Genomic DNA, 27,924 nt, shown 5'->3' on the forward strand with positions numbered 1-27,924 from the left:
TGCCGTAGATCTTGGCCATTGTACGGAGTCTGTTTCCTGGCTTCCTTCCTCCAGAAGGGGACTCTTCGCGATCAGACGAGAGTGCCAGACCATTTCGGGGTTTGGGGAAAGAGTCCTCCCCATCTCAGCAAGATGCCGCTGTGCCTGTGGCTGTGTGCAGGCACCCTCAGACGTGCGCCCTCCGGTCCTAAGTGCCTGCAGTCCGCCTTAGTAGTAGTTGTTGACACAACCACTTCTCTGCCGGCGACAAGTGGCTCTCAGAGAGCCTGGCTGTGCAGTCTCTGTTCTGTGGGGAACCTGGTGCAGACACATCCCTGTACGCTCATTATACCTTGTCATCAGTGCAAACCTGCCAATGTCGCCTCCTCCTGGTTTCCGCTTCTCCTTAGTCGTGCTATCCCGGAAGAGAGCTAGAAATGATACATCCCTGGGCCCCAGGGCCATGCCAGCTTTCATTGAGTTGTTTATAGGCTTCCCTCTTAAAAGAGTGTAAGGGGCCCAAGTTCCTCTCTTTGCCTTGAGCCTGTAGATCTTGGAGAGGCAGACTCCTAGGCTGGTTCCTGATGATCCACCAAATCTCTGCACTTCCTTTCCAGAGCCGGAAGCAGGTGGTAATCTTCTGGGGTCCCCAAAGCAGTGGGCAGGCATATCCCCTGGGACAGACCTACACCCCTCCTCAGGTGAAAGATGCTTACAGTGACTGTCAGGACAGGGAAAAGGAGTCCTGGAGAGGGGTTTCGTATCTGTGTGGCACCTCTGCAGTAGAGTATTTCCCCACCACACTCACCATTGACTGGGGTCTCACCACCCCAGCTCACTCAGGTGCTGGTATTTTGGCACTGGCCCAGACCTCAACCCTGCTTAGCTGGCATTAGCAAACTGTTGATTATATGCACAGGGAATTTTATTCATAAAATACTTACTTGCTCTCAAGGTGTTTGCAGACTGTAGGGGACCTTGAATACCTAAATCTAATCTGGCCCTACCCAACTCTCCTGAATTGGGGGCAAGTTGACCCCAGCTCTTTGAGGTCCTGTGGTCTGCAGGAGGGAGGGAAGCCAGTGAAGAATGTGGAATTAGAGCATGTGGGCCCGCAAGGAGCACAGCTTGGGCAAATACCTGGTGGAGAACAGGTTTGGAACTCTGAGGACCCTGGGCTTAGGTGAAAGAGTTGTGGTAAGTGATTAAGGCCAGCAGGAGAGATAAGACTGGGCCTGAGGGGAAGGATGGTTGACTATCCAGTCTAGGTGAGCTGGCTGGAGCCAGTCAGTCCTTGGAAAGGACTTTTAACCAAGTGAAGGGAGAAAAAGTAGAAGAAATTAGACCAGAGGGTTCCAAATCATCTCCTTTGGAGGTGCCAGGGGGCAACCAGCACTCAGAAGGTTCCTCTTGACCATTTGTGTCCCTTCCTGAAGTATGCTGGCATCTCTATGGTCTCCCAGCCCTTTTCCCTCCTGGTAGGACCTTTCTCCAACACACGCACATATCCATACTCATATTCATTCTCTCTCGCGCTCTCTCTTTCTCTTTGTGGTAGTACTGGGGATTGGACCCAGAGATGCTCTACCACTGAGCTGTACCCCTAGCCCTTTTTACTTTATTTTGATACAGGATCTTGCTAAGTTGCTGAGGCCAGCCTTGAACTTGGGAAACTCCTGCCTCAAAGCCACAGGGATTACAGGCATGCACCACTGTACTCAGCTTTGGACCTGTCTCTTTAGCTGTTTGCTTGGGACTGTCACAACTCACCCTCCCTCATTCTCATCCTCCACAGTGGCTGGAAACCTTTCAGGGGCCTCACAGTCTCCAGGCAGCCTGTTACTCTTACACAGTTGATCCAGTTTTGAGGGGCTTCACAATTTCATTTCAGTATACTTATTTGAGGTGGGGGTGAGGAGGAGGTAGAGGGTATGGGGACGGCTCCCAAAGAGACACAGATGGGGGCTGCTGTTTTAGGAGGCAGGCATTGTGGGTTGGGGGAAGGACAGCCCTGGCAGAGTGCCCACCCCACCCTCTGTCCTGTGTTTTGTAAAGGAAGCATCCTTATCTGGTCCACCTGGTGGTAGCTATGAAGCACAGTGCCCTGGCTTTGCCAGGCATACAGGACCCTAGGGCTCTGTTTTTTCCTTGGGTCAGCTCTGCTGGCTCTTGACAGAGTGACTGGGTGGCATCAAATTGCTGGCCTCAATATGGGGAAGAATGCTCAGGTCTGGTGGCTGGATAAATGGGTGGTCCTGTTCATGCTAGCCTGCCATGATGAGGCAGACATTTTGACTTGGCTGGTCCACCTGATGTCATACTGGACATCATGATCTTCTCTCTTGGATGGTAGGACTGTCTCCTCCATCAGATGGCATTGTAGGGCACAGAGACTTCTCTGTGTGTTTGCCCAGTCCCCAGCACAAGGGCAAGTGCTGAATTCTTCCTTCAGTAAATATTTGGATGTCTAATTGGTGCCAGATTCTGTGCTGGGGATGCATTAGCGAACGGAGTAGGTGAGAATTCCTGCCATGAGGGAGTGCTGTTTTGGTTTGCTTTGGTTTGGTTTGTCTTTTGGGCTGCTGGGATTGAACCCAGGGCCTTGCACCTGCTAGGTGAGTGCTCTACCCCTGAACTACAACCCCAGCCCTAGGCGTGCTTGGTTTTAAATACGATAGTCAGGGAAGTTTTTAAAATAAGGTGGTCAGGGAGTCTTCACTGAGAAGGTGCCTCTCCATAAAAGAGGAACAAGCAGAGGGAACGGCAACTGCAAAGCCCCCGAGGTGGGATGGCGCTGACGTAGCGTATCCACAGAACGGCAAGGTGGAGGTTGTACCTGAGAGTAGCCAGGGGACAGGAATCCAAGAGATGGAGGGTGCCTGCTGATGTCAGTCAACAGGAAGAATCCCAGGAGGAGAATGGGGCAGGAACGACAGTTCAGTGGAGACAGACGTCCTGACACCCAGCTTCCATTGCTCTGATCTCCCAGCCCTTCCTGTGGAGGGGATTTGGGCACTCAGGCATTTCTTGGGGAGGAGGTGTTTGTGTGACCTTGGCTGCTGTGAACTTCCTGTCCTCAGCTGGGTCCCGGCAGAGGAGTCCTACCATGTGATGTGGCAACACTTCTTGCCACACCACGTTGTTTCTACCACACAAATGAAACCAACAGAAACCTCTCTGTGCTGTGCACATAGCTGTGTTGTGGAGCAGGAGAGGTTGTTTATGGCCTGTCTCCTTCCCGGGGCTCCACTCCTCTTGGGGTGGGGTCAAGTTCAGCACTCAAGACCAGTGTCCGGCGGCCCCTCCATCTCCCTGGGCTCTGTCTCCTCATTTCTTCCTGACTCTCCGGGCTTCCCTCTACACTCCTTTCACCTGTGGGTGGTTGACAGCACAGTTTTGACCCTTTGTCTCTTAAGGAGTCCAGAGAGGTACCCACACACCTTGGCAGTGGCTTTGGGATGCATCTCTGTCAAGTTTAGGCCCCTGGAGTGTGTGTGTTTGTGTGTGTGTGTGTGTGTGTGACACACATCCAGGTGGGCATCACCCATCTACCCTCTCACTACAAGGTTCTGGTTGAGGGTTCTGCCCTCTGGGTTCCTGGTGTCTAAGGTGAGTTAGCAGCTACCTTTCCTGGCCAGCACATGGTCACTTGGGAAGATTTTTCCAGTTTAAACCCTGACCCCAGTTCTACACAGTGTGATCCAGAGCCCACACAGGTTAGTGGGCTGCAGATTATGCCCCCAAAGCCTGGACAGCACCTTTGTTACCTGCTTTCATCAGGAGCTGTAATTTTTCTCATACCACACATGACAGTCCTTGCCCAAATATCTGGGGCTTCATCACAACACTGTTGATTAAATGGAATTTGGCATTGGCCAGCTCACGTGGCCCCATTCAAGGCTGAGAGGATCTGGAGATGCCCCACTGGCCTTACTCAGGGGCCTCTGCTGCTGGGCTCTTAAGGAGCTAAGCCCTTCACAGGAGCGTCTGTGAGCAAAAGTTCAGAGTCTCAGAAACTTCCTGAGCAGCCCAGGAGCCTATTGTTCAGTTCTTAACTTTTCCCAATGAAGGGGGCGAGAGAGGATGGAGAAAGCAGGCAGCCAGAAATGTGCATCTTGGGAAGGTTAGCTCAAGGCTAGAGGAGGTGGCCACCATGACCTGGAGCTGTGGGATCTGGTGACCTCCAGCCTCAGATCTGCTTGACAGGCCAGTACTAGTAATGCCAGCATTTCTAACACCACTGCTTGACTTCCTTTAACAAGTGGGAAGTTTTCCAATCGTTGGTCATGTTTTTAGTTGATTCAACCTGCTTTGTCTTCCTAGATAAATGGGTTCTTTCCCAATTGTGTCAACATTATTCAAATGAAAACAAAACTCTGTCAGAGTTATTAATATCTGTGACTCTGCCTCTCCTCTTTTCAGGGAGCACAAAGAGGAAGGCCTGAACAGAGCTGGAGTGTGGGAGAGTGGGGTGGCCACGCCCTGCAGTCATCCTGGGTCCCCTTCCTCAGTACCCTGCAAGTGTGTTGCCTTGTGAAAGAAATCCACGATGGGAGAGAGTAGGGGCTATCTCCCCTTCCTGATCTCTGGTTTTCCTGGGAGAAATGCCCACCTCAAACCCAGGCACTTTGTGCTTATACTCAGTCACCCAAGACCTGTTTTCTCAAGATAGGAAAGAAAGGTTTTGGAGCCAGATAACATCTGGGTTTAGACCCTGGCTCTGCTGCTTGCCAGTTGTGGAACCTCGGACAAGCTTCCTCACCTTTTGAGCCGCAGTTTCACTATGTATAGCATAGGGTTGATAATAGCACTGCCTCTTAGGGTGATGGTGAAAATTAAATAGCCACCGCAATGTCAGGTGTCTTGGGGGTTCTGACTCTCATCTGGCTGTCACTCCATGGGTGGCTAGGGAGTTAGAGAGGCAGGTAGTGTTGTGCCCAAGTGCCTGGACTCCAGAGTCAGGCTGTGTGGATTCAGATCCTGGCTCTGCTGCCGGCTACCTAGCAGACTGTTTAACTTCTGTGTTTCAGTTCCCTCATCTGCATTAAGGGGATGTTGCAGGCACCTGGCTCGCAGGGTTGGTGTGTGGACCCAGCTATAAAGCAGGAAAAGCACTCGAAGCAGTGCTGGGAGCTGTGGTGTCAGTTTCTGCAAGATGCCACCGGGTTGGTTGTCAGGACTGATAATCTTAGCACCTGACAGAATTTCTTGCAGGGGATGTCAGTGCTGAAGCAGGAAGGTGGCAGGGGACAAACTCCATCACTTGAGGGCCTGCATAGGAGAAGCAAAACTCTGCTTCAAAGAAACCAACTTGGTTTCTGCAGATGCAGCCTCTGGGGGCCGAGTGACTGGCGCCTCTGTGGCAATATGTGACTGAGAGGCAGAGCTTATTCTGAGGTGATTGCCTTCTCCCCAGGGGGCACGGTGTGGGGCTGTACCTGGCCCTTCCTCCTAGAGGCTGCACCTCCACCAAGCTGTGACTGGTCTACCAAGGGCAGGGTGGCCCTCTGCACCTCCACCCATTTGCCTTTCACCTCCAGCTGGAGTCTTTTCTGTTCACCAGAGCCCAGCTGGAGGAGGTGGCTTGTGGCAGTGCTGCCTGTCTGCGCTGGAGGCCGCAGTCTGCCTTAGTGAAGTGCTGGGGCTCTGGCTGGCTGCAGGCCTCTGGAGGTCTGGAGAGGGGCCAGATTGAAAGGTGCAGGCCGTACAGCTGCCCGGCCACATTAGGTGACTGTCCTTGGTAGTTTTCCAAGGAGCAAGCCTACCTGCTCATCCAGCTTGGCCACTCTGAGGTCTGCAGCTCCACTGAGGTGAAGCTGGCCAGCCTGGCCTGGCTGGTTGGGTGGGTGGTGGTCAGGACAGCCTCTGCCTGGCTATGTCAGGTAACCTTGAGTTAATGGTGCCCTGGTCAAGTGAGGTTTTCTGTTGACAAGGCAGGGCTGGCCAGAGCATTTTGTGTGATTATCTGCATGATTGCATCAGTTATTAGCAAAGATGGATCTTGCAGCAGTAGGAGTGTACGCGCGCGTGTCTGTGCCTGTGTACACAGAGTTGTTGACCGCCCTTGTTGACTGCACACACATTCTAAGGACCCCGACTGAGTCCCCTCCCCTCATATGTGCAACCTGGATTATGTAGATTCTAAGACATATTCTTCTTCACATTTTAACATCTCAGATTGGTATGTGTTGTACTTTTGCTGGAGTGTTATAATTTAATTGACAGCACCTTTTCTTTCTTGGTGTACTTGAAATAACAGGGCATCTTAAAAGCAGAGATGTCTTGGATTTAATGAAACACAGAAACTAGGTAACCTCTGGAGAAATTACATAATTTGTCCAGTTTTAAGGAAGGGGATAGAGCCACCTTGTGGTAGTGGTCCATCATGGAGATACCATGATGTGGTTCAAGGGGACAAGCTTGGATACTGGGCTGACTGGGTTAGGATTCCACTGGCTCACTAGCTGTGTGGCCTCAGGAAAGGAGAGCAACCTCTCTGAGCCTCAGTTTCTTTCCCAGTACATGTGGATTGTGGCCTCATAGTCATCATAATTGGAGGCAAGCCACCTTTCCCTCTTTCTCTCTTGCTGGGCACAGATCATGCCGCCCTGTTCTACCTGGGTTGAGAGGAGAAATGAGGGCAGGAGCTGGTCACCGGCCTTCCCCAGGGAGCAGAGGGAAACTGGTGTTGCAAGGTCTTCTCGACTCAATTTGTGACCCTTGGACATCAGTTTTTCTTCCTTCCCTCATCCTCCTCCCTCTTTGCCTGAGTTTTCATTTTCACATATGTTTCCCTTTAGCAATTTTCTTCCAAATCACTCTCCTCTCGCTTGCTATAAAATCTTCCCACATGTAGCCAGTTTAAAGCTCCCTGTTGTGGGAAAGGGAGGGGGGCTGTGCTCCAGGCCTGGATGGCACAGGCCTCAGAAGCCCACTGTGCCACAGTCCCTGCAACCTTCTACCCAAGTCCCCATCACCAGTGTTGCTGGCTCCTGTTCCTGTGACCCACAGGGCTCAGCCTGAGGCTTTCCAGTGCTCCATATTGTCCAGGGAGCACAGGACACTGTGCCGCCGAGAGCGTCAGGTAGACTCTGTGCCCTGCTTGATGCATTGAAATCAGACCTGGTCTTCCTGGCCCAGCCCTGTGCTCTCTGTGACCTTTTGCAAATCACTTAACTTCTCTGAGTCTGTCTTTTCTCTTCTGAACAGTGGCTGAGGCACAGACACCTGGCACACGATGGGTCCCTACCAGATGTGTTCTCCTCTGGACCTTCTCGAGTGTTTGATGCCTTTGTATTTCTTGAGCTAAGTGACAAGGGTATCAGGGAATGCCAGCCAATGGTGTTGCTCCACTAAACACCCTGAGGCAGATGGAGGAGTTCTGGGCAGAGACAGCCGTGAAGTTACAGGGACCTGTGTGAGCTGGATGTGCCAGGGCTGCCCGGCAGGGGACAGTCATGTGGGACGTCTAGTGACCGGGCCACTCCAGGCAGGACTCCACAGCAGCTGCTAACTGGAGGGAGACCTTGGAGCAGGTGGTGAACCTGGTGATCCTCAGTGGCCTCTTGGGCCCTTCCTGGTCTCCCTCTTGACATTCTGATGAAGGCCATTAGCCTGGCCCCCTCAACTCTGCGTTGTGTCAGGGATCCGAAGCCTCTCTCCCCTCTTTGGTAAGGAGGTGTTCATGCCCACATATGCAAGAAGCAGTGCATGTGTGCACAGGCACGGACGGGTGGTAAAGGTGGACAGGTGTTGGGGTGTGGGGTGGGGGCAGGAGCATGTCCTGAGGCTGAGACCTGCTGGAAGGGCTTTGCCGCTGGTCTGAGGAGCCAGGACCTGGCCCTGTAGGCAGTGGGGAGCTTGCAGGCCCTTGGAGGGCTGTCCCGAAAGACTTCGCTGGGGGTTCTCCACCCTTGTAGCCATCAGCTGTGGCTTGTGGTCAGACCTGATGCCTGTCACCTGTCCGCACTGTGGGTGGGAGCTCCTGGCAAGCAACCTGAGCTGCCATACTCATTACTGTCTCGGGCCCCCAAGATGCACTCGAATGACCTCCAGTACACACAACCTGGGTAGGGGGATATGGCTCAGTTGGCAGAGTGCTTGCCCAGCATGCCCAAGGCCCTAGTTCCATCTCCAGCACCACAAAAATAAATAAATAACAGCCTGGGTAGCTGGGCTGTCAAAACCGCAGGACAGAGGACCCCTGAACTGAGTCTACTAGGAGGACTGCTGGGGCTCTGGGCTGATGGGAGTTTCTGGAAAATGGGGCAGGGGAGGGCTATGAAAACAAGCCCTGGCAGGGGCCGTGCAGGTGCCAGGGGGCAAGTCCAGGCCTCGTCCAATCTGCTGCTCCAGAGGGGTGGGTCAAGGGCGGCTTTGGCCATTAGCCGTGATGAGCATTGGCACCCTGTTTGGTCCTCCAGGCTGTCTGTGGCAGAGGGGGTTGAGGTAGGTGCCTGCTCTGACTTCAGACTGTGTCACTCCACCCAGGTGTGCTTTCCCTGAAGCAGATAGTGGCCTCTCTCTCAGAAGTCCCATGTCACCTCTTGTGATGGGTGTCTCTCTAGTGGACTCTCATCAGAGGGGAAAGAGTTGGCCCAAGCCTTCACTTTGAGTCCAAGCTCCTTTTCATGATGATAAAGTATGGAGCCCCCAAAGCAAGCCCCACAAGCTCTTGGCTGTGTGAGTAATTAAGCCCTCACTTCAAACAACCATGTCCTGAAAAGCTATAATTTGTAGCCCAGAATAACTGCCTGTTCCAAGAGCGAGAAGAGCCCTGGATGTGGTCCTCTCAGTGAGGAGCCTGTGTGCTCTGCAGGTGTGTCGCCCTGACTCCCGCCCACGGCTTTCTCAGGAGAGCTGGAGGTTGCTTGGGAACAGGAGCTCCTCCTGGGCACTGGAGAAATCTTTGGGAATGTAGATGGAGCGATTGGTGTTAGGGGTCCCAACTTTGTAGAGAAGACAAAGGGGAGTAAAGAAGATCACAGTGTAACTTCAGGGGAAAGCGGGTCAAACTCCCTGGACACTGCTTCTTCATCTCTAGGGAGGAGACTGTTTCCTTGCAGGGACTTACAGGGGAGAAAATGGGAGCCCTTCTGTGATGGATAGAGCCAGCTGGCATGGGAGATGCTCCAGAATGTTAGCTTCTTCTCCTCTCCTTTTATCATGATGATAAAATATGAATTCCCCTAAGTTCCATGAAGATAAAACATATAGTCTCCATACTCTCCCCTCCCGGGGGTGCAGCTCCACCAGTCACTCCCTGTAGACAAGGTCTCCTGTGTGGATTCAGGTAGGTGGGTGAGGGGACTCCCAGCTAACAGGAAACGCCTCCCTTGACCTGTGGCTTCTCACTGGTTGGCATGCTTGGAATTCTTGGGGCTGGCTGCTGGCTTTGGTTTCCAGATGTGGAAGCAATTTAAATTCTGTTTTCATAATCCCCCAACAGTTTGCCTCTGAAGTCCACATTCTCACTTAAAAATCAAGGCTGTTGGCTGTCTGGGGGGCAAGGGTAGGCCAGATGGCCTCTTTGAATCCCTTTTGTTTAGGAAATGGGTTCACTGAGGCACCTGGATCTGAGACCCACGGCTTTTGGGGACAGTCGTACCTCATTCAGGGTTTGATCAGAAAATGGGTTCACAGTGGGTTCACTCCTGCGTGCTTTCCTTGGAGATGAGTCTTCCAAATTCAGCATTACCTTCAGTCACTGTCATTGACCCTGGACAGTCTTGGCAGGGGGACCAGGGGATACTAAGGTTCCAGCCATGTCATACAAGGCTGGCATCACAGCTGAACTGGGTGCCCACGTGTCCCAGGAGCAGTAGGGACCATCCTTCCCACTCTGACCACAACAGAGGGAAGAAATCTGCTCTGGATTTCAAGTAGCCAGAAATACTGTCTGGCATGGAGAAACTGGAAATCTCTTGCTCAATTACTGGGCCTTTCCGGCCACAGAGGCGGCTGACCCAGGATTAGAGGCTGTGTGTGCAGGGCCTGTGATTCCAAGGCTGCCTGCCGGTCTCTTCTTTTGTAAACCAATCACTATTTAGGTAAAATAGCTTTTACATCTGTCTTGTAAGTACACTAAATACAGTTCTAGACAAACAAAAATTGCCTTTGTGTTTGCCATTCTAATGTCTCTGAACTGTACATGTACATCTTTAAAATATAGCTATGCTATTGAGAGAACACAAGAAAATGGAAGTAATGGATTTAGACTCCTATGTGAGTAGTGTTTCTAAAACAACATCCCGATGAGCATGGATCCACCAGGCTTTGGCTTCAGCAAAATATAGTCTCTTAAGAGCAGCAGTATATAAAAAACTGACCATGGAAAAGCATGGAGCATTTTTCTTGAGGAAAGACCAAAAGTAAATAGATGAATGACGAGACCCAGGACCTCGTGAATCTTTGGCAGGTGCTCTACCACTGTGCCACATGTCTCCTGAAGAAGGACCTGGAGAGTCAGTCGTTCTCTTGGAGTTGGAATTGACTTTGAAGGAGTTCACTTTCATTATCTGGGTGGGGAGGTGGGTTTAAAACCCAGGCTGAGCTTGGGTATAGATTTCCATGTAGGCCTCCTACCAGAAAGAAGGAAGGAGTATGGGCTGCTGTGCCAAAGTACCACAGGTGGGGCAGCTTCAACAACAGAAATGTATTTTCTCGTAATTCTGGAAACTAATGTCTGAGATCAAGGTGCCAGTAGGGTTGGTTTCTCATGAGGCCTCTCAGTTTATGGATAGCCATCTCCTCACTGTGTCTTCTCATGGTCTTCCCTGTGTATGTGTGTGTGTTTTGTGTCTGGGTATCTGGGTCCTAATCATCTTCCCTTACTAAGGACACTAGTCATAGTGGATTAGGGTCTATCCTAATGACCCTTAATTTAATTGCTTCTTTAAAGACCCTGTCTTAAAAAATGGTGACATTCTGAGGTGCTGGTGTTGGACTTTAACTTATACATTTTAAGAGGAAGCAACTCAGCCCAAGGCAGAAAAAGGTCTTGGGAACTTGAGTTTTGGGGTGGGGGAGAAGTGGGTAGGCAGCAAGGCTTGGCATCTCAGGAGAGGGGAGGCACTTTCATGCAAAGACCGGTTGCAGATGGCTTTTGACCCGATACTCTGGAACCATCTCTAGTAGTGTTCTGGTGCCTGAGTCATCTTTTAGAGACTGGCTGATGCTTGTGACTTAAGTGGTCTTTGCCTCTGGATCTGATATTTGGAACCTCGACTGCCATCATCATTTAATCCGCAAAGGGTGCCACAGGCCTCCAGGCGCGGTATTTGTGCAGGCTCTACCTCTGGGGCAAGGATGACTTGTCTTGTTCATATTCCTTTTAAATGGAGCTGAACTGGTCAGGGATTTTATACTTTTCCTTACTTAGTTCAGCAAGTTCGGGGGAAGCCGTCTTCCATATAAAGTTTACTTCTCACAGACTGAAAAAGGGCACCTATGAGAATCATGGCTACAGGCCACCGTCTGCCCTGGGAAGCTGTTGAGGGTCGGCCTGCCGCTATTTTCAAACACCGACCTGTGTAACTCCCCAAAGTTCCCGAAGCCCAGCACAAGGGGTGGCAATCTGTCCCTCCCCATCCTCACAGCTCCCTGGCTTCATAATTAATACTCTGTTAACAAACTTAACAAATAAAGTATAATTCCCTAGTATTACTCAATATCTAGACCATGTTCCAGCTTTCCTTTTTACCCCCAAAAGTTTGCTTTGAAGCTGTTATTCAATGCATAAATGTACATGAGTGTTACAGACTGTTAAATTGATCCTTTATCATTTTTATATATCTTCTTCAGCTGAGTTGTTTGTTTGATCTGGGATCTAATGGAGAATAGATCCTTCAGTTCTCAAAGTGTGGTCCGGGACCAGCAGCACCAGCATCACCATCTCCTGAGATCTTGTTAGAAATGCTTTATTTAACCTGTCCTCAACCTCATGGGAGGCGAGAATTCCACCACTGAGCCACCACCAATGCTCTGTCCTCAGCCCGTGGAATGCATATTTTCAACCTTATCCCAGATCTACTGAATCAGAAACTGATTTAATCTGAGTTTTAATGCCTCCTCCCACCCTCATGTGATTTCCAATACACACCAACGTTTGAGAACACTGGTCTAGGAAACCTCACCTCACCCGCCCTGTCTTTTATGAACATTCTCTTTTTGTAATAGACAAAACCAAAGGTCTCATAGATGATCCCGTGTACTTGTTTTGTTTTCCCCTTGACCTCTTTCTCCATTTAGTGGAAATGAGATCCTAAGACTTGATTGAATTTTAAATATGTTGTTAGGACTGCATCATGGGTGCTGCTGTGTACCTCCTTTGGTGCCTGTCAGAGGACCAGGGGCTGGCTCTTCTCAGTTAGTGATGCCGGGTTTGGTCACTGTCTTAAGATTTGAACAGTGGCCTGTTTCCTCCATGGTAGAGAAATGCAGGGGCTTTTCTGTGTGTGGCAGGGATCTGTGGGGTGCTTCTTTGGTTCTGCGTGAGTGTGCAGTTTCTCACCTCGCTTTGATCTGACTTTGGTCTGCGGCGGCTGGGAGTGCTCTGCCTGTGTGGGTCCTGTTTGTGGTGTTCCCACCTCTTCCCCATCCCCTCTGCTCCTCATTTGCCTGTTCCATCATTACTAAGGGAGGTAATTTGAAATCTGTTAGTTCTGTTAAGTTTTGCTCTTTGTGTGTGTGTGTGTGTGAGATACTGTATTTTAATTTTTTAAGTTTTAAAAAATTTATTTTGTTCTAATTAGTTGTACATGACAGTAGAATGCATTTATACATTTTGATAGATCGTACATAAATAGAGTGTAATCTCCCATTTTTCTGATTATTAGTACTGGAGGATCACATCGGTCATGCAGTCATAAATGTGCATGGACTCTGTGTATTTTGAAGCAGTGTTATAACCTGGACAGGAGTATTACATCTTGTGAAATTGATCCTTTATCATTTTGATCACATCTCTTGCTTTAAAGTTCTTCACCTGAGATGAACGCGGCCTCCAGCTTTATTTTGGTTGGTGTTTATCTTTTTCATTCTTCCACATTTTCCTTGTCTCCTGCAAATGTTTTGTTTTTTTCTTTTCCCAGTCTGATCTGACACTATTTGTCTTTTGATTAGATCATTTACTCCATTTTGTACTTCGTGTGTTACTGATATGATTTGTTCTTTATTTTCCCATCTGATCTCTGATCCTCTTTTCCTTTTTTTTCCCCCCATGTGTCCTTTCATACTTTTAATTCCTTTTTTCCTTCCTCTGTTAGAGTTTTAGTAATACATTTTATTTTTATTAACTGTTGATGTGCTCACATGCTCCTGGAGTGAAAGTGGTACTGGAGGATAGAGGGATCAGAGGGTCTCCTTAAAGGTGGAGGGAGTTTGTTTGTTTGTTTGTTTGTTTGTTTTGGGGGGCCGCGGCTCACTATAGTCCAAAGTCTGGCCTGTAGCACAACAGGCTTGAAAAACCAGCTCTTACTACCCGCCCCGCCCCCACACTCAGGTCAACTCCCGCTCGGGACGTCCCTATGGATACACAGAAGCAGAATGCGACTGGTCAGGTGTGGCTCAGGGGTAGAGCACTGGGCTAGCATGCAGAACCTGAGTGCAATCCCCAGCACCACAAAAAGCAAGTAAACAAAAAGACCTCCACACACACACAAGGAAACAGCTAGAATGCCAGCGATTCCTTTGCAATAAGAATGCACCTGGCAGCAAGTGTGGGGGCCCTTTTTCTCCCTCAGGGCAGCAGGCTCTGGGAGGGGTGGTAGTGAACTTGGACGCAGAGCCTAGCTGGAGGTCGGATAGATGTTGAAATGCCTCCAGCTCTGGTGCTGGCTAAACCAGACCCCATAGCCTTCAGAATGGGCTGGACGTGCTAGTCAGCCAGACAGAGCGCTTCTGTCCATTTCCTGGGTGGGGTCTGCTACAGACATTCCCTCTTGGTGCTTCCCAGAAGGTCACTCACTCCAGCCCCTCACATGCTTTTTTAATGGTACTGGGGACCAAACCCAGGACCTTGAGCATACTAGACAAGCACTTTACCACTGAGCTCTGTCTTTAGATCCCTTAAGACTGCCTGTTCTGTATCCACCCTTCTGGTTTTGATCTAGCCCCAGGAGGCTGTCTGCTGTTCCTCCTGTCTTAAGTCTTTCTGCCTCCCTTCCTCCACCCCCTACCTTATCAGCAGGCGGGGTGGTTGGTGGAGGGTTGTGGGGCTGGGGAAGGAGTTGAAGGAAGGTAGTGTGGGCCTCTTGCGTGCAGTTGCAGGGCTTGCTGGCTGAGCAACTTTACTTTATGTAAGTGGCATGGGAGTCTTGAGAAACACCAGCGTGGCCTTCTGTTCGGCACCAGCCTGAGACTCTGTAGTTGGTCCAGGTTAGACTCAGTGTGTTGACCCAGGCAGCTCAGTCTCCCCATCAGTAAAATGAGATGATTGAGTTCCTCCCTCCAGGGATGAGGTGAGGGAGGATCCAAGCCTTCTTACTTCAGACTAATGAGGAAACACCAGTTGTCACTAGTGTCCCCCTCCTGGAACCTGCAGATCCACCTTGGGATGACAGCAACGTGCAGTTGTTGGGGTGTCTGCACTGAGATTTGCTCGTAGGGGCTCCCGTTGAGGGGCACAATGAGCCTCCCTCAGGAGGTAGACCCTGGAGCTTCTGGCTGAGAGCTGTCTTGACTGCCATCCCCTGAGAGGGAGTGAGCTGGACACGGGGGAGAGAGAGATCAGCCTTGGGGTTGGGAGCATGGCATCTGTCCTGTCTTCCTGAGCCAGGCCTCCTCCACCAGAATGTGAAGCGCAGTGCTGTAGAGCTTTGATTTCGCAGTATGCGGCTGTCCCCAGAGCAGCTGAGATGTGGGACAACCCTGGTGGCTTAGTGATCAGTTTTCCCATGCTTCCCCTGGGCCTTGTTGGGGTAAACCAAAGCTTTGTAACTGAGCTGAGCTGCTTTAGTTCAGCAGCAAGGCCAAAGCTGTGTGGATGCTCTGCCCCCCTTAATTCCCACCCTTGCCCCCAGCAGGCACCTGGGCCTCCCTTTATGGAGTCAGAACTCTTACCACCACTGTCAGTCACTGCAGGAGTGGTTACAGCCTGGATTGCTGAGCAGCTGAGCCGCAGGGGACTCTAGGGGATCGCATGTCTACAGTTGTCCCATCCTCAGCCCCTGTGACTTTGCTTGGGGGCATTGGCACCCATGACTTTGCTCCCTAAATTGAAGCTTCTGCCACCCATAGGAAAGTCCCAGTGAGACCCTGACCAGGGCCTATCCCCATTCCTGGGTGGCGACTGGCTGGGAATGCACAAGGGGTTCCATCTCTGGCCTAGCCCAGTAGCCAGCCACGTGTCTCCCCCTACGAGGCTTGGTTTGTGTCCAGTCCCCCCACCCCTTCCCTGTGGTGGTGTTCCACGTGTGCCCGCGGGTGCCTGGCTGCGAGGGAAGTTGGGATGTGCCTGCCCAGGCTATTTTTACCCAGCCTTGTCCCCACAGAGCTGTTCTTTGGCTCTGAGTTCCTGCCTATGGAGCAGGGCTGTTGCCAGGGCTGGGGGTGGATGAGCCGGAGCCTCAGAGCCTCCTGGACTCCCTCCCCAGGCGGCATCTTGCCTTAACACTTATTAAAGGGTGTAATTAATGTGCACATTGACCTTCCAAGAGAGTGGGCAGGAGAGGACCCTGGAGAGGAAGGAGAGGCATCTGGCCTTTGGAAGGTAGGCTGTATAGCTTGCAGAGGTTTGGCTGAGTCTCCCCTTCCTCCAGCCTAGCACGCCTCTGGGGGTCAGTGAGAAAGGTCCTCAGGGTCTGGATAGAATCCAGTCATTCAGGAGCACCCCTGGGTGTGCTTCAACACAGTAATGATGCTAGCTCACATTTATTGAGCATTTTCCATACATGCTAAGACATTAAAAAGTGCTAGACCGCTTACCAACTCGCTTAATTCTAATCATGGCCAACTCCAGTTTGTAGACAGGAAGCCGAGGCTCTGAGAGGTTCAGCTGAGCCCATCCCAGCACGAGTCCCTGAGGCTGACTCGTCCCTCTCTTTCCTGCCCTGTTTTCAGCATTCTTGAGATACAAGATGCTGCCCTAGATTCACCATGGCAATCCTGTCACATGGGTGCTCACACCATTGTTTTTAGATGGAGCTCAGAAATTGAACAGCTTATCCAGTGTCCACACAGCTGGGCAGAGGCCACACCGGAATTGGCATGAGGCCTTATGGTCCTGTGGTTGGGTCCTTCTCAGCTCACTGTGCTTCTTGGTTCAGCCAACACTCTTAATCACCTACCATGTGCTCCCTAGGATACTAACCACTGGGGTTCAGACTTAGAAATCCCCATGGCTACCCATGTCATGGCTTCCCTGTCACAGGGAATGTAGAAATATAGACACTCAGAGTCACTGTCCTCTGTACCTTAGCTACCAGGCAAGTGCAGTTCCTTGGTGTGTGTGACTTTGAGACAGACTAGGGGGTGAAGGCCAAGGCCAAATAAAGGTGTTTAGTTTGGGCCTGGCCCACACCCCCTCTGACTGTGGGGACAGTGAACCATTGTGGGCCCCCCTCCCCAGTATGTACTGCTACTTGGCTTTTTCAGCAGCTTTTGAATTCAGACTTCGCCAACTTTCCCAGAGAGGAAGAGGCAACCTTGGGGTCTGCTGGTGGGTGAAAGCAGCTCTTGAGACTGGAGAGGGGCCCTGTGGGCAGGCGCCGTGCCTACAGGCTCCATTTCCAGCTGGCATTCGCACTGTCCAGCCCCACCTGGAGACAGGGTGGAAAAGTGGAAGATGGCAACGCAGCTGGGGATGCTGGCGGCACAGACCTGCCCTGCCAGAGCTGCCAGCTGGGTCCCATTTCCCCAGAACTCTCTCCAGAAACTCCTGGCCTCAAATAATCCTCCAGGCCTGAATGCTTGTCTAGCAGGACCTTGCTGACTGACCAGCCAGGGACTCATGGACCATAGGGACAGCTCAGCTGCTGTCACACACACAGGCCAGGGCAGGATTTAGGTTCTAACAGCTGTTCTCTGGTGCTTGTGCAAATTGTCATGCATAGCCTTTACTGCAGCCTCTGAGGTAGAGGTGACAGTTGCCGCTCTGAAGGAGAAGACCCAGGGCACACAGCCTATGATAGCTGGGCCAGCTGGGATTGGCACTCAGTCTATCAGGCTCCAGAACAGTGCCCTCACCTAATTTCACCCACAAGGGTTCTCTGTGGCTTTGCAGAGGAACACATTGTACCACTCACCCACTCTCTACTCCTAGAAGCCCCCTGCAAGGGAAGGTGAGCCTGGGGCTGGACATAAACAAACCAAGCTGAGGTGGTCACAAGAGCTGGCCCTGTGCCTTGGGAGGATGGGAGCTCTGCTCAGGGGAGCATCTGGGCTCCATTCCCTTTAAGATTGGACTTCCAGGAATGCCCTCTGCTGCAAGTTGAAGTCACTGTCCCTTCCCTAAAGTCTCCCAGAAGACCAGATACAACCTTTCTCTGCAAACTCTGAGGAGGCCTTGTTAAGTGCCAAGCCTGGATCTGTCCCTGATGAGGGGACCTCTGGATGGTGACTGGTGTCTGGATGGAATTGCATGCATGTCTTTCTCACATATTGGGGACAAGGGCAGGAAAGGGGAGTTCTGAGGGGCAGAGTCTCCGAAGCTGTCCTGGGCACCAGCCTTGCTCACTGATACCTGGGTTCCTGAAAATGCATGCTCTTGGAAATCTGTTCCACTCCCTGATCCGAGCAGGAGAGCATCAGCATGATGATGAGGTAGGTCGATGCCTCCAGCTCCTGAGGGAAGGACCTACATCCTAGGAGGTGCTGCAGCCTAGATTCCCATGGCCAGAACCAGTCGTGAGTTTGTCTGGTAATGAGGCGGGCATCTTGCATCAGCCTCAGTAGACTCTGCCTCACCACCTGGCGAATTCATCTTTTGCTCCTTCCCGTTCCCTAGAGCTCCCCTGTGCATAGCAAGGTGACCTCTTGTGTGCACAACAGGTGCCCCGTACAGCTGTTCCCCTCAGGCTGGAAGGTGTCTCACAGTCTCAGGAAGCCCATGTCCCCAGGCCACCTAGAACCCTGGGAGAGGGACTTCATTATAAGCAAGTTCATTCTTTTCCTCTGCAACTTTAAAAATCATAAAAAGACAGTGGCTCAGAAGGGGCTCTAAAATGACTCTGAGTTCTTCCAGCCATGAGGAGAAACTCGGGGAGGGGATAAGAGGCTGCCTTCTAGCACCTTCTGCCACTCTCCCGACTCTGCCTCTCTGCCTGAGGTGTGTGGGATCAGAGTAGGCTGCTCTTCTTTTGAGCCCAGTGGATGAAGAGCTGGGTCCAGGGGCCCAGGGGAATAAGAATCGTGGAAGGGACTGGGGCTTACAGTGATGTGGAGCCAGGGTGACCAGGACTGCTTTTGTCCAGGATAGTTGCCAAACCAAAAGACCTTGGGACAGGCACAGATTGGTACTCTCCCAGACTAACCAAGGTATACAGTTACTTTTCTCATAACTATCTTTATACTATTTTAATTTAGGGGGGAAACTACTAGAAATGGTTTTGAAGTAGTAATTATAATTTCCACTTGCCTTGAGTACACAGTTGTGGGTTAAATGAAAAGGTATTAATGGAGGGAGTAGCTCATTTTTAAGAGAAAAAGTTGGAGTGAGTGTGTGTGTAGCCACAGGGTAGGTGCGGGGCCTGGACTTGGCTGGCCTGAGCCTGGCTTCAGGGCCTTCTGGACAGGGAAGTTGCAGCCACCTGCCTTCTCTGAACCTCATCTTCTCCAGGTGTCAGGGAGACAGGATTCAGGCATCTCTGCCCTCTACCCCTCACGGAGCCCTCAGAGGGGTCCGTGTCCGACCGACAGAGGGCCCTTCGTAAAAGGCGAAGGGCAGGCAGATATGGACTCTGCTTTGTTGAAGGCTAAAGATCTGCCTAAGGAAGAGATGGTCTTTTCGGGAGGGCAGGGGCACCTTTGTACCCCTTCCTCTACCTGGCCTGTGACTGAGACCACTTGAAGTCACCCTTTCTGCCCAGGTCAGGAGCTTAAACCAGCTGTAAGAAGCAGAACATAATCAGGTGAAGAGACTGGCGGGCCCCCTCCTGCATACCATGAGTTGGTGTTTAAGCAGGGCAGAGTCCAGTGGGCCAAACCCAAGCTGACCAGAGGCCAGGCTGGTCACCTGAAAAGCATGGATGGTGGTCCCTCTGATACTGTGTGCCTTCTGGGATCCAGGTGGGCAGCCACTGCCTCAGGACCCCAGCTAGGGGAGAGTGGGTATTGGTGACTCACAGCCCCTGCCTTCCCAGGCAAGACCCTCCACCCACAGAACAGGGAGAGGAGGCCCAGGCCTGGGGCTGTGGCGAGCCATGGGAGAGCTGTGGTTAACTTTCCCCACCATGCGGCCAGGAAGGAGAAGTCTGTAGTTCTTCCCCAGGCAGGTAGCGCACAGATCACATGTGTTCCTCCCTGCGAGCCCTGGCTCTGGGCAGATGTGGAAGCTGCTACATTAGGCAGAGCACCTAGCTGTCAGAATTAGTAACTCTAAAGTGCAGTCTCCTCCTTGTTCCTTCCAGGTGTGAAAATCCGTGAAGTGTGGGGACCTCAATGATAAATGGAACCAAGTGCTTGGTGGCCAGATGCAGGAAGAGTACTCTGCCTACTGGCCAGAAGACTCTGGGAAGTTACTTTTTAAGTCACAATTTCAGCATCAGTACAATGGAATAACAGTAACTGTCCAGAATAGTTGTCATGAAACACAAATGGAATAAAATATGAACTCAGCACGGTCTCTGAAATGAGGTGGTTGTTCGATAATGTTGGTTTCCTTTTGCTACCATTGGGGTGTCATTCCATGCTTGCTGATGAAGAGCTTGCTTAGGGTCTTTGAACTGATGGGTTCAGAGCCATGTAGAATCTGATTAGTGACATCCAGGTGGAAAGAGCCCTGTGGACACTGGGGGTGATTTTAATTACTTAGCCGCCTGCTCTCCACGGTCAGGGTGCCTGGTGCCGACTTTATTGGTCCTTCTGGTGCTCAGTCCAAGTCATGGCACAGGCAGGAGCCAAACTCATTAATCGTCACCTATTCCCAGCTCAGGAGTCTCCTGGTGGCGATCAGTGCCTGGAGGTGTGCACATGCCTGGCTGGCCAATGCCGAGCTTCTCTCCATGGTTTCCTCAGATTCCTGGAACTTGTTCTTGTCTGACCACCGGAGGCTTTTCATAGCCCTTGTTCCCAGTACCTGCCTTGCAAACTTGGGGTGAGGAGAAAACACATTTAATAGAGCCCTCTGGCAGCCCTTGCCAAGGAGCATACCTCAGAACCTTGGGGATAGGCTGGTATCCCCATGGGAACAGGTAGAAGCCAAGTCACCTGGGAAGCACCCACCTCCTCAGAAGCAAAGTCATCCCAAGGAATGGCTCACAGAAAGCTGTCCCTCCTATGAGCCCACTCTGAACAAAGCCAGAGCTCTTCTCATAAGATGGCTTCAGCAGAAGGCGTAGGCAGATCTTTGTTGTGCACTGATGCTGGGCAGGGTGCTGTGCTCGCACTGGACCAGAGCTCAGGAGTGAAAGGCCAGGTGTTCTTACTCCCCAGCATGGCTGTGGCAGGGCCAGGGCAGGCACTTATCTCCTGGCCTGGCATCATGCCCTCTGGCCAGAATTTATTCGCTGAGGGCCTACTGAGTGACAAAGGCTAACATGAAATTCCTCATACAGTGGACATGTTAGTTCTGTGAGACTTCATTGCCATTCTGGCTTTACGAAGGAGAACCGAGGTTCTGTGACATGCCCAATATTATGGAGGGTAGACCCCAAGCTGTGCAGACTTCACTCTATCATGCCGTGTCAAACTCTGTGAGGTCAGGGTTGTCTTGAAGGCCATTCAGTGTGGATAAGCCCCTAGTGCAGATCACCAGGGAGCCTGCTCTGTCATTTTGTCTTTCTGTGCAGACTTTGTGATGAGGGCTCCAGCGTGCCATCCAGGTGTTCTGAGTGATGTGTCTGGCCTGGCTGTGGCCCTTTTCCATGGATGACTGTCCCTGTCTGGATCCTCACTGGACTGTCATGAGTGGTCTAGTATAAGAAGCCCCAAACTAATCTGCCTGTCAGGCATTCTCATGATTGTGGTCTTGGTCTGGGCCTTCCCAAACTGCAGGCTCCATGGTCTCTGGCCCTGCTTATGCCCTTGAAGTTGGATGAGGAGTGCTGAGTTCCGATGAGCTGATATCCCTACTTATTCTGTTCCCCTGTCTTTCCCAGGACAGTGAGGTTCCAGGCTCCACCTTTGCTGATGGCGAGCTCATCCCCAGGGAGCCTGTCGTCTTTCCTGAGGACGAGGAGGAGGTTATGATGACACTGGCCCCACCTGAGGGTTCCCAGGAGTCAGATATGGACAGCCCCATGGAGAGCACCCAGAGCCTGGAGGGGTCTGTCGGGAGTCCTGCCGAGGACAAGGAGCGGGGTCTTGGGGGCCTGTTTCTGCCAGAGGACAAGTGAGTGAAAACTGATGGGAGCTCTGTACGTGACTTCTAGGCCCAGAAATGCAGTTCCAGAAAGAACATGTGGGATGCTAAAACTTTGCATCACAGGCATTACTTCCATGCATATTCTGCATAGCAGTTCTAAGCAGCCTCAATGCTTAACAGTAGGATGAGTTCTGGGATTTCAGGAAGCTGTGCCAAGTCAGTTTTAATGTCTATTTAATGATCAGGGATATACGCTCTTTTATCAGAATTGTTTAAAAACAGTATTAATACCTAAGTAGAGCTGGGGATGTAGCTCAGCAGTAGAGTGCTTGCCTGGCTTGCTCAAGGCCCCGGGTTCAATCCCCAGCACTGCAGGAGAAGGGAAAAAAGCCCTAGTGACTTCCCAATATAATAATAGAAATTAGGACATAGTGACGAAGGGAAGACATACTCTTATAGCTCTGTTTGTTTTAGGTTGTAGATGGGGTCAGCCAGGCCCTGATAGGTTAGTTTGGTGTCAGCAGAAGGGAGGCCCTTCCATTTCAGCTCTCCTGACGTCTCTGGAGGGATATGTGCTTGCAGTGTGATGGGATGCAGCCACCAGCTGGCTGAGGAGCCATGGCAATTGGGAGTGGTGGCCCCAGTATTGGAAGAAGGTGACAGGGCAACTCAGATATTTGGAGAGGGAAGGGAGGGGTGTTCCAGTATTGGCTAAACCACATGAAGTTGCAACTTTTCATCAGTTTTCAACCTTCCGAAAGGTGGTTTGCGTGGTTCAGCCTAACACGCGCCCTCAAAGCTCGGCCTCTCACACTCAAATGGGTTTGGGAGTCACGAAACCCTTGGTGGCCCCTTGAAGTGGTCTGTCTACTGAGAGGGGTCCAGGGCGGCTTCTAGGAGCAGTGCATCAACTGCACCAGGGACCAGCTCACCCCAGAACAAAGCGCTGAAGGCAACAGACCTGTCAATCTTGAAGCCAGTCATCTGCCATTTGGCGCCATTGTCTTCTAGAACGAATGACCAAGAGGCAGCCTGGCTGCCAAGAGTTTCAGTCAAATTTATAAGGAAACAACTGAGCAATGTGATTAATTCAACCTGAAGTGCTGAGAAGCACAAGGGCAGACTTTTAAGTAAATAAATAAACAAAACATGGGGTAAGATGCCACGAAGCTCAAGGTTTACTCTCCCTATCATTAACTCAGATCCTTAGATAGAAACTGGGGTTCCTCAGGGGTACAGTTTGAGAATTATTGCCTTAACCCATGATTACGCACTTCTTTCCCTAGTTCAGGTTCCCCATTTAAAAAAAAATTTTTTTTTAAGCTGTAGACGGACACAGTACCTTTATTTAACTTATTTTTATGTGGTGCTGAGGATTGAACCCAGTTCCTCACACATGCTGGGCAAGTGCTCTACCACTGAGCCACAACCCCAGCCCCAGACTCCCCATTTTTGAGTTGAGGCTCAGTGAAGTCAGGAAATCATGATGTCTGAGTAGGGAAATTACTGCATAGTGACCTAAGGAAAGACATGTTCAGCAGGGGATGTGCTCTGTTCTTAGATGGTAGATGGGGACAGCCAGGCTCTGATATGTTATAGGATACACAGTGGGTCACCCTTGGAGACTCTGACCTGTGATTTGTTTTGTTTTGTTTTGTTTTTTGATTAAGCATCTTTGAACTAGAAATCCCCTAACACAAGAAACACTTCTTACCTGGTAGCTCATTGTTATCTACCATTTCATTATAAAAGGTGTGCATGCCAATTAAGCAAAACTTGAAAAAGTTAGGAAAAGTGAGAATGAGGGGGAAAAAAATCCACTACCCTAAACCTGAGTCCTGTTACCATTTTAATGTTTTTATTATGATACTTATTATAATGTTTATTATAATGTTTTCCTTTTTCTGTATAGACCTTTGACGTGAACCCAGGGGCACTTTACCACTGAGCTATATCCCCAGCTCTTTTTATTTTCTATTTTGAGACAGGGGTTCCCTAAGTAACTGAGGCTGACCTCAAACTTTCAATCCTCCTGCCTCAGCCTCCCAAGTCACTGGGATTGCAGGTGTGTGCCACTGCATCTAGCTTATGTACTCAGTCTTAAAAAAAGTCTCAAAGTTTTTACCTAACTTTATTTAAATTCATTTTTCTACATTATTGCTGATATTTTTACAAAGCTTTCAACAACCATTTGATATCCACTGATATTTGATTCACTAATATATGTTTAACTTATACTATAAGTTATACTTATAGTATAATATACTAGTTATAATTATAACTATAATTATAATTTAATCTGGCTGTAGTTAAACCATTCAAGTTGTAACCAGTGTTTTGCTACTTGGTTTGCATTCTCTCTCTTGCAGAAAGTTTCTATGGTGAAGTGTTCCCCTTAGGATGGGGTCCCTGTGTCAAAAGGTGCAAACTCGATGAGATTCTCACTGTCTGTAGTGCCGAGGGACCTTCCTGAAGGCCTGGCTGGTCTCCACCAGCAGGAGCTACAGGGGGACCCTCAGCCCGTCACTAACATGGGTACTGTGGCCCTCAGGTCCCTGGTCCACACTCCATCCATGACGACGTCAGACCTCTCCACACACTCCACCGCCTCGCTCATCAGCAATGAGGAGCAGTTTGAAGACTACGGGGAGGGGGAGGACGTGGACTGTGCCCCCAGCAGCCCCTGCCCCGACGATGAGACCAGGACCAACGTCTACTCGGACCTGGGGTCTTCAGTGTCTTCCAGGTGGCCCCTTGATCTGGGATGGTATTTGGGACTCAGAAAAAATGACCGAACCAATCCAGCCTCATCCCAGGAGATCAGACAGACTCCTGAAATGACCATCCTACCCTCTGACCTGGGCTTGAGGGTGCTGCCTTTGCATCCTGATTGGGAGGCTGGAGTTCTTCCTCCCTCCTTCCATCTTAGGAAAGAAACAATTAGCTAAGCGGAAGGCCACAGGCCTTGGCAGGGGTTTCCGTCATCTTGCTTCAAGAACCTCCTTCTGTGATCCCTTCCCCCTACCTGAGGCATTACTTCCTCTGACATTAGCTCTGGGTGTGCTGTTCAGGTTAAGTGGGTACATCTCACCGGCTGCTTCTCTTTGAGCTTGTTGGTGAGGGGATGCTCTGTTGCTTTATTTCCACTCCCTGCCCCACCCCACAAAGTTTATAGATCTCGGGGAACCAAATGAAGTGAGCTCAGCAGGGTGGGACAGGGCACAGCCTGACAGCTAAGGTGATTTCCTCCCTCCCCTGGATCAGTGCGGGGCAGACGCCGAGGAAGATGCGGCACCCCTACAACAGTGAGTTGCTGGACGTGTACTGCTCTCAGTGCTGCAAGAAGATCAACCTGCTGAATGACTTGGAAGCCCGCCTGAAAAACCTCAAGGCCAACAGGTGAGGCCCACAGTCCAGAGGTGGTGGGAGGCCAGGTGGATCCTGGAGGCAGAAGTCCCAGGCAGGGCAGTCCCCTCTGTCTTAGCAGATAAGAGTGCTCAGAGCAGGGCTGATCCTGGGGCTTTTCCTGCAATGGGAAATCAAGCCATTTTTTCTCAGGGCCAAGCTGATGTGCAGAGTCTCTTTAGTGGAGGAACAAGCCTCATCCTGCACCTGGTGTCTTGTAGTGGGTGGAGTAAAGGAATGGACCAGAATCCCTCTGGTCAGTGACTCTCTCCTCTCTCTCTCTCTCTCTTTAGCCCCAACCGAAAAATCTCTAGCACAGCCTTTGGACGGTAAGGACCCTCTTGGGGGACAATGAGTTGAGTGCTGTCCCCCTTAACTATATTGTTGCTGCCTGAATGCCAGGGCTCTGTGCCAGCAGCCCAGACCCAACCAGCACCCTGTGGGTGGCTGAATGAGCTGAGGTTATGAGGCTGTCCCAAGGTCCTGTGGCACAGCAGCTAGAGGTCTGCTTCTGGGAAAGAAGAGCAAGCCCCTCCTCACCCTTCTCCTTCCCCTTTCCCTGTCCCCTCTTGGCTTCAATCAGTGTCTTCAAACCCTTGACTGCCTCTGTCTTGGGTGGACCCGGTAGAGATGCCCTGAGAGTACACCCCACAGCTATCTGTGCCCTTGCCTCCATTCTGGAGCTGGCAGCCACACCAGAGAGACCCTGAGGTTCCTGCTGGCAGAGACCCAGCCTGAGTCCTGCAGCAGCTGCCTTCCTGCCACTGGGGTCCTGTGCTGCAGCTCCTGTAGCCTGGTGCAGGTCCACACCCGGGTGATCAGCTGCCAGCACCCAGGCTCCGGCCTAGCACTGGGTGGGACAGCCTCTTGGCACAGACCCTGGCTGCTGCTTTTGAGAGAGTAGGGAAGGGGGTGTCACTAGAGGATGGCAGCTGGAATTTCTAAGGGTGACCTCTATAAATGTCCACCTATTTCCAGCCTTAACTCAGTACCCAGCAAAGTATGATGGATCTCCCCTGCACCCTCCTCCAGAGTCCCCTGAGAGGTAGCAGGAGCCGGCATGGTGGAGGGGGGCGAGCCTGACTGGGCAGCCTCAGGAGGTCCAGACCCTGTGCCGGGCCTGTGGAGCCAGGCTCCCTCTAGTGCAGTTTTCTAAGTGGAGATAAAGGGCCTCATAGGCCAGCTCTGGTCACTTGGTAGCTATTGTCTGGATGCTGCTGTGGAGAGGGTTTGGAGACAGCGGGGAAGGGCAGTTATCAACGGGCCATGAATGCTAGGGGCTCAGGGAGGGACGTAGCAGCCCCTCTGCCAGCTTCCGAGCAGGCAATGCTCTCCTCCCCTGGCTGAGGGAGGGTGGCCTCCTCGTTGGGGCCGCTAGAGTATTGCAGTCTCCCCCAGCCCATAGCCTGAGTCTGGACCCCACCTCTGGAGGGCCCTTTCAGCCACATGCCCTCGCCCACCCCTGCAGGCAGCTCATGCACAACAGTAACTTCAGCAGCAGTAACGGCAGCACTGAGGACCTGTTCCGGGACAGCATTGACTCCTGTGACAATGACATCACAGAAAAGGTGGGCCCTGGGTGGGTGGAGAAGGAAGGGAGTCAGTGTGTGCATGCTTCTGGGAGTAGCGGGGAGTGCTTTGGGCTGCTGTCTGGGGACACAGGAGATCCTGTACCTGTCCAGGAGCTGGGGGTAGGGGTGACAGGCACGTGGGCCCCTCGCCATCGTCTTCCCCAAACAAGACTTCCTTTCATGTACTGCCATTTGAAGATCTTGGGCATGAACTTTAGTTTCTAGGTTCTCAGTCCTGTGGCCTCAAAAGTCTTTTCTGCCCCATCCCTACTCTCCGCTGTAGGTGAGCTTCCTGGAAAAAAAGGTGACAGAGCTGGAGAATGACAGCTTGACCAGTGGGGACCTGAAGAGCAAGCTAAAACAGGAGAACACACAGCTGGTGCACAGGTGAGGCCAGAGCATCAGCTCCGGGGAACGTGGGGCTGTCTCTGTTTTCGAGGTCTCCGAGAGAAGCTGACAGGCAGAACTTACAGCTCTGGGGGCAGAGGAGCTTGACCTTGACTGTAGGCCCGATGGTTCCCTCCCCAGGCCTGCAGCCCTAGTGCAGTTCTAAGACAGGAGCTGGGATCTATGGTCTCTCACTGTTTATAGTAACGAGAGCCTCATCTCCCTCCTGGGATCAAGCTCTGCAGAGGAAGAGGTGGCGGGAGGGGTCCAGGTAGAGGCCCACTGAGCATAACATTCCCCATTGCTGACTGGGACACAGCAGTGGGTGCTGCATCCGGTTGTCCTCCCAGATGCAGGAAACTTGGTAGAATTACCCCAGGGTCTGGTCCTCTACCTTGTGGGATCCAAGATGGGCCTTTGTATATATCTTGGGTTGCCAGTGAGATGCACATTAGACTGATATGCTACCTAGGCCACCAGTAGTGGGTTATAACATCCACAGGGGGACCTGGCCCTTTGGTTTGGCATATCTGGGGCCACTAGCCAAGATGTGCCTGTTTTTGGAGGCATGGTGCCTAGTCACCTGAATTGTTGATGGAAGTGACACTGGCCAGGAGAATGTAGCAAAAATGAGGAGGTGAGGCCTGAGACCCCATGTGTCCAGCTGAGACCAGGCTGGCACTTCCTATCCATGGGGCCCTATGCATCCCACTGTCCCAGGTGTGGTCTCACTGCCCTCTGGACCCATACCAAGTCTGCCCCTGGCATGCATGACTGGCTCACTTCCCTTTAGATGTCATGGTGTCCCTAATTTATTTGTTGACTGGCAGACCCAGCAAACACTCCACCCTCCCTGGGTAGGCATGTTGGGACTTAGCAGAGTCCAGGATTCCCCATGCAGCCAACTGGGTTGGGATGAGACGCACAGGCCATAGTTGTGCCCCTTCCTCAGGGTGCACGAGCTGGAGGAGATGGTGAAGGATCAGGAGACCATGGCTGAGCAGGCACTGGAAGAGGAGGCCCGGCGACATCGGGAAGCCTACAGCAAGCTGGAGCGGGAGAAGAGCACTGAGCTGGAGCTGCTCAACACCAGGTGCCCTGAGCCGTCTGCCTTCTTCCCAT

At 51.5% G+C, this 27,924-nt stretch overlaps 1 protein-coding gene across 4 annotated transcripts in view; it reads left to right on the top strand.

Annotated features, from left to right (window-relative positions):
- The window catches only part of Rab11fip4 (RAB11 family interacting protein 4), a 113,892-nt gene that overhangs the window by 76,214 nt on the left and 9,754 nt on the right, over window positions 1–27,924 (top strand). For all 4 annotated transcript variants that reach the window (XM_047545924.1, XM_047545925.1, XM_047545927.1 and 1 more), the window contains 7 exons: window positions 21,234–21,466; window positions 23,991–24,185; window positions 24,704–24,838; window positions 25,138–25,173; window positions 26,313–26,412; window positions 26,699–26,802; window positions 27,755–27,895. In XM_047545924.1, the coding sequence (XP_047401880.1) occupies window positions 21,234–21,466; window positions 23,991–24,185; window positions 24,704–24,838; window positions 25,138–25,173; window positions 26,313–26,412; window positions 26,699–26,802; window positions 27,755–27,895 (944 nt within the window). The remainder of the gene's footprint in view (window positions 1–21,233; window positions 21,467–23,990; window positions 24,186–24,703; window positions 24,839–25,137; window positions 25,174–26,312; window positions 26,413–26,698; window positions 26,803–27,754; window positions 27,896–27,924) is intronic.

This window comes from Sciurus carolinensis, chromosome 3 (assembly GCF_902686445.1).
Source record: "Sciurus carolinensis chromosome 3, mSciCar1.2, whole genome shotgun sequence".
Classification (NCBI taxonomy): Eukaryota; Metazoa; Chordata; class Mammalia; order Rodentia; family Sciuridae; genus Sciurus; species Sciurus carolinensis.